A 6412-nucleotide genomic window follows, 5' to 3' on the forward strand; every position below is an offset into this window, starting at 1 on the left:
CAATATAGAGAAGGAAATGTCCGATTCAACAGACTTGTTGACTCGAGACGTGCTCGTGCTCGATTCGTGAACAAATTATCCAGTCTGTAAATGGATTCAACGATTCATTGAAAAGATCCGACTCAAAAGAACAATTCGTTCACGAATCGAACATTGCTTCAAGCTCGTGTCCGTGCGCTTGAAACGCTGGAAATACCCATATAGGAAATACCCGATTTTTTTGAATATTACATCATTATCTGTAAACTCTGTAAACAACCCGCAAAAATGTTTTTATAAAAACATCCACACAACTCACCAGCATTAGCAACAGTTGATGTTCATAATAACGCAGGCTGATACTGTGAGCATTAAGATAATAAAGAGATTACATTTTGGCTAAGAATGTGCTTTGCCTTTGTGTTTGTAGCCTATTTAAGTCAATTAGAATTAGAAATTAATTTTCATAGGTCATTTACCAATTAGAAATTAGAAGAACACGTGGGCCAAAAGAACAATATGATGCACAATAAAAACAAATCATGATTATTTATTTAAGGCCTCAGTTGTTAAACAAACAAAAACAGTCAATCCATTTTTTATCATCAGTGGTGCCTGATATGATGTAAACATTTCTTAAATATAGGCTAACTAAGTTATAAGGCACACAGTTCATATAAGGCCATTTAAACCACAAGAAGCACAGTGGAAAAGTTAACGTTGATGATATTTTATAAAGCCAAAACTAACTAAACAACAGAATCAGGGAACATCAGAACAGCAAATTAAACTTATATATCAAATTTAAAAAAATAATACTTCAGTAAACAGGAGTCAAAAACATTCAGTACATTTTGTTCATGTATCAAGTTCAAATGCCATGAGAAACATGACGGTAACAGTAAAGAGATGAAATGTAATTTTTTAATGATGCAATTTACTTCATACAAACAGTTTATTTGATAAGGTGCTCTTCTACCTTTTCTAGTATACAGCTTTGCTGTAGTGTGTAAAATACACATCTAAATTGGACCATATCTGAATAGAATGGAGATATTCTATAGACGAGGACCTTTGGTGGATTTGTTACACAGGTCAGGTCAGGTCAGGTCAGGTCGATTCATAACATCAGTCGACCGGGTGCTATGTAGCACCACTTTAATCCTGAAACATCACCTGCTTGATGAATGTGGATGTGACCTGCTGTTTAATTATGACTGTCCAGCTCCCTCTTGCTGATTGGCTGACTTGTGTAGTGGCGTCTCCTTGTAAAGAAACCAGCAATTTCCTCCCCACAGGATAAGGTTGAGGAATCCAAAGATCTACAAAGATTCATTTGATTCACATTACATAAATACCAACAAGGGTTAGCAGTAAAAATATGTGGGAAAATAGGATAAATAAATCATAAGTAATTCTATTATCTATGTATAACATCATGGGTTTAGTATTTTCATTTACTAAGGTGACCAGACATACCACTTCCAGTACATGATTTCTAAATTGCCTAAAATAATCAGGTCTTGGTTGTTTGTGCTCCTCCAATTGATCGTTGTATGACATCAAAGTACCGCGAGAGCGATTTGAACGCATGGAGCCGCCTGCTCTGCTCTATAGCTATCGCAGTCATACGACGATCAATTGGAGGAGCACAAACGACCAACACCTGGTTATTTTAGGCCATTTAGAAATCCTGTGCTGAGCATGTCCCCGGGAAGTGGCACGTCTGGTCACCTTATGTCATATACATTACAGTCCTCTTACCACTGAGGAATTGAGGCGGCCCATTAAGGGGATGTGCCCAGCAGTGCACTTGTTTCCAGTTTTCTTACACATGTCATTAATTAGAGACACAAGTGTATTTGGACTGGTTGACAATTTCACATCTGTGAGACCTTTTCCCCATGCAGATGAACACACCAGCCAGAGAAAAGCGAAGATCCCAGTTAACAGTAGATCCTAAAGAGAGTAATACATATATTTATATACAAGTTATTAAATGTATTATAAATAATCTTATTTTTGTTCTAATATGCTGGTCAAATATTTGGAATAATTACGATTCTTAATGTTTTTGGAGTCTTGCGTTTACCATGGCTGCATTTATATGATTAAAAATAAAAAAACTGTAATGAAATGAAATATTAATACAATTAAAAAAGAACTTTTCTTTTTCATTTTAATTAGAAATTTAAATATAATTTACTTCAGTCTTTAGTGTCACATGATCTTTCAGAAATAATTCTAATATGCTGATTTAATGCTCAAGAAATATTTCTGATTATTATCAATGTTGAAAACCGTTGAATATTTAATGTGGAAACGATGATCACATTTTTTCAGGATTTTTCTTTTTTGATGAATATTAAGTTAAAAAGAACTGCATTTGAAACAGAAATCTTTTGTAACATTATTTCTTTCTTTATGGTCACTTTTGCTCAATTTAACATGTCCTTGCTGAACAAAAGTATTAATATTAATATCCTTCTTTTTTTTAATCTTACATACCACAAATGTTTGAGTGGTAGTGTATGACAGCTTCCATAAAAGATATTTAGCAGCAAAAACTGTTTTCAACATTGATAAAAATAAGAAATGTTTCTTGAGGACCAAATTAGTACATTAGATTGATTTCTGAATAATCATATGACGCTGAAGACTTAAGTAATGGCTGCTGAAAATTCAGCTTTGCCGTCGCAGGAATAATTTACAGAAAATAAGCATACAAGACTTCTTTCAAAAACACAAAAAATCTTAAATATTCCACAACTTTTGTGTTAATAAATGTTATCTATGCACCAATGTTTTATATTTCATACTCAAATGCTTTTGCTTTATCCACAGGACACTTTGTTTGGAATAACAGTTGCAGCTGTTGTCAAAAAAAACCCACCCCCCGTTTCTTCATTTACACACAAGTGGAACTCTTCACACAGTTCAGAAAGAGCTCACAAAGTTCATACAACCAAGTGATGCTGAAATCCAGCATAATATTGAACAGGCTAATATAATGACTGCCAGGAAGTGTATAAATTAACCTATCAGACATGCAGTGGCTGGTATTCATTTCCCATACAACGTCTGAGTCAGCCATTGAATATAAAAAGGGATATTAATTTAAAGGCATGCACAGACTAGTGGAGGTTTATGAACGCACACAGAACTCTTAAAATAGATACCTGTGTGTAAATTTGTGAACCTAAATTTACACACTCACAATGTTGGGGCCACGAGGAGATCCACGGTAGATGTGCTGGTAACCCAGATACAACACAAGAGTAGCTGTGCTGTACAGGAAAGCCAGAACTCCAATAGCTACAAAGAACTCAGCGGAAGATGAATAATCTCCAGTCAGTTGTTTGGGTTTAGACACTGTTCCATTGAATTCACAGTCGGGGACATTGTAACTCTGGGTATTGAGCCTTTGTAACAAAGAACAATAAAAAAGGAAAATTATGTCTGAAAAATATATTTATTAAAAACAATGCGTTTCATATGTATGTGTTAATCATATTGTTTACCTAAACGGATAGCTGAAGGATACATTTATTTCTTTGCTGTGGTTATTGTAATTGCACTTGATGTTGAAACTGGTAGAGCCAGAATAACCCCCAGTTGTAGCAAAAGCAAAAATAGCAAATATCTGTAAAGACAATGGTGGAGGTGGAATGAATGAATGTTTATAGGAATATAGTAAAAATTTAAACCAAAGGAAGCGTGCATATGAGTAAACAGAACACAAACAGACCAACATATGAAGAAATGCAAATAATTTTCAAATAATTTGAATCATCATTAAAAGCCTTACACTGTCTTACACTGCTTTCTGCTTCCTCTTTTTTTTTAAATGGTATATTTTTTCAAAGGAGAAATGCTTATTGTGGGTTTTACACCTTAAAATCTGTATTATGTTAATCTGGTGCTTACCTTAAATAAGGAGAATGATAGAGGCGTGATACATATTTGGTGACTTTCGTTATGAGAATAATGTTGACAGTTTTTTCTAATAATTTGTGATGTACCTACACAGAATAGTTCAAGATCATAGCTGTAAAGCACGTACCCATTCCAGGACACGTATAAACCCCAGGGGCTCTTTCAGAGGGCTGAGATCCAACCGAAACCCGCTCATCATGTTCTGCAAATAAAAAAGCATCAGTAGCGGTCCATCACACAACCGTTACAACTGTCGGGAAATGGTGCGATAACCAAACATGAAACCGGAAACATGAAGCGCGGCACATTTTTGCAGCATTATTTTCTCGAAAACTCTTTTCTCACCAATTTCATCAGGTCTAAAAAAAAAAAAAAAGTTGCATTTAGTTTAAGCGAATAACAGTGTGTAAATCGAGAAGCGCTGAGAGCTTTGCTGCACTGAAGAAAAAAGGAAGATTGAGAAAGATTACCTTGTTTAGACCCCAGAAAAATATCAGAAAGTTGCCAGAGTTCCTTCTCCTTTTCTTGTTTCTGCTTAAGACACGTGGTTCGTGACGTGATACCATCACCCACACAAACTGAGGCATGGGCGAGCTAAAAGGAGAGAACTTTTCGGTTACAAAACTTTCCCTGAAACATCTTATCTTCATTTTCATCATCTTAGCTTGCAGAAATATTTTCATGCTTACAAACGACATTGTGCATAAATGTTGGCAGATATTATTTGGTGACATTTCTGGCCATTTGTTTTAGTCACCATAACATTAATATAAACAAGTCTTAAACGTGATTTACTGTAATTTGACCACAAGAGGACGCTCTTATCTAGATGTAGTTCTCACCCGAGGCACCTCATTAATGTTTAATACGTGTAATCTGGCTTTTGCAATGAATAGCCGGTACCATATTTTAATGTTTGTTATTACAGACTTTTTTTAAAAAAACAATTGGTATTAATATTACGTTAAATAATATTATAAGTACCTTTTCTCCTTAGGCATTTTTGCCTTGTCCCCACTTCTGTGTTTATACCTTCTCCTTGCTTTTAGCAAATGCACGTTTTGATGGGGAAAAAAAGGAACAAGAAATTTTTAAGCAATGCTATATCCTAAAATTTGTGAATTTGGTTTAAAATAATACCACACATTTAAGGGGTAGTTGACCCAAAAATGATAATTCTGTCAGCAAATACTCAAACTGTTGACGGCCATTGATTTCCATAGCATGGAAAAATACTATAGAAATCTATAGAAGTCAGTGGTTACTGTCAACTGTTTGGTTACCAGTATTCTTCAAAGCAGGAGTTTTGTGTTCAACAGAAGAAAGAAGCTTATGCAGGTTTTGAGAGTGAGTCAATTATTACAGAATTTTCATTTTTAGGTGAACTTTCCCTTGTTTCTCATGTTGTGTAAAGCAATGTTGAGTGCACATCATTAACATACATAGGATGGCCTAAAATTTACAACTGATGGTGAAAAAGAACAGCCTGTCATTGGGAGTTTCTTGTCAGATCCGGGGTAATAAAAGCCTTTTTGTTTTCATCTTAACTTTGAAAAGTTGCCTAGCTCTCAATGGATAGGAGGTGCCCAGACAGTCACTACTGAGGAATTCAGGTCACACCATCTTTACTTGTGTGACAGGTTTTTCCACCCATGCAGAATTTTATTATGCACTGCAAAGTTAAAAAGGCATTACTGTAGTCACACTGGGCTGACATTTAGAATTATAATCTTCCTTCCAGAGGCAAAGACGTCCATACTTCACTTCTTTAGCAAATATCAAAATGTTATCTGCTAAAACAAGAGACAGGATGATATGAATGGGAATCACGTGGCTCTAGGCCAGCAGTGCAGATCTAGAATAAGCATGACTACAGATCAGAATTACAGAGAACTGATGGGACTCACAATAAACCTTTTTTTCTGTGTCACATGGTTTGTGATCATGGGATAGGCTATTCCATGCCAGAGCCTGCTATAATCACATGTACACTCATAAAATAAGTCAAAAGTAATAGAACATTCTATGATTTGGTACATAAATACATTGTAAGAATGTAGCCTATGTGAAATGTTATTTAACTTTAAAATGTTAACATGATAAATGTTGAAATCTAAACTGCTAAACAGTTTAAAAGGTCAAACAGTGTTAAAACTGATCACAACTAAGCAACCGACCCTTCTCTTTGTTGTATTTTACATGTTCCCATGTGTCTTCAGTAACTATGAAAAATCTTGTTGGTGTAATACAGTGATAAAATGGTTCGAATTTGGGGGAAGATGCACTAAATTCATCTATTGTGATATGAGTCACAGAGACTTTGATGATAATGCACGGTTATGTTGTAGGCTGAGCTGTGAAGTGCATCAACAGATGCTTCTTTCTTCCATGATGCACACTGGAAGACTACACTAAATTTTCGACTGTGATCTCGCTGAGAATATTGACAATATGGGTCATGCACTTGTTATTGTTTAGACACATTAAACTATTTTGC

General features: G+C 35.2%; 1 protein-coding gene across 4 annotated transcripts; it reads right to left on the minus strand.

Moving 5' to 3' along the window:
* Positions 1-504: 504 nt before the first annotated feature.
* Positions 505-4521, minus strand: sypl2b (synaptophysin-like 2b). Of its 4 annotated transcripts, none has more exons than XM_058784781.1 (6): positions 4386-4521; positions 4043-4274; positions 3501-3622; positions 3197-3401; positions 1744-1938; positions 505-1301 (listed from the first exon to the last, which is right to left on the minus strand). In XM_058784781.1, the coding sequence occupies exons 2-6, from the start codon at positions 4133-4135 to the stop codon at positions 1191-1193; spliced, it is 726 nt and encodes a 241-aa protein (XP_058640764.1). In that variant the 5' UTR covers positions 4136-4274; positions 4386-4521; the 3' UTR covers positions 505-1190. The 4 variants fall into 4 exon arrangements, with proteins under 4 accessions (XP_058640764.1, XP_058640762.1, XP_058640765.1 ...); XM_058784779.1 differs by having other exon boundaries at positions 4043-4117; positions 4386-4483; XM_058784782.1 differs by lacking the exon at positions 4386-4521 and having other exon boundaries at positions 4043-4117; positions 4261-4279.
* Between the last annotated feature and the right edge of the window lie 1891 nt (positions 4522-6412).

Source organism: Onychostoma macrolepis, chromosome 08 (assembly GCF_012432095.1).
Source record: "Onychostoma macrolepis isolate SWU-2019 chromosome 08, ASM1243209v1, whole genome shotgun sequence".
Classification (NCBI taxonomy): Eukaryota; Metazoa; Chordata; class Actinopteri; order Cypriniformes; family Cyprinidae; genus Onychostoma; species Onychostoma macrolepis.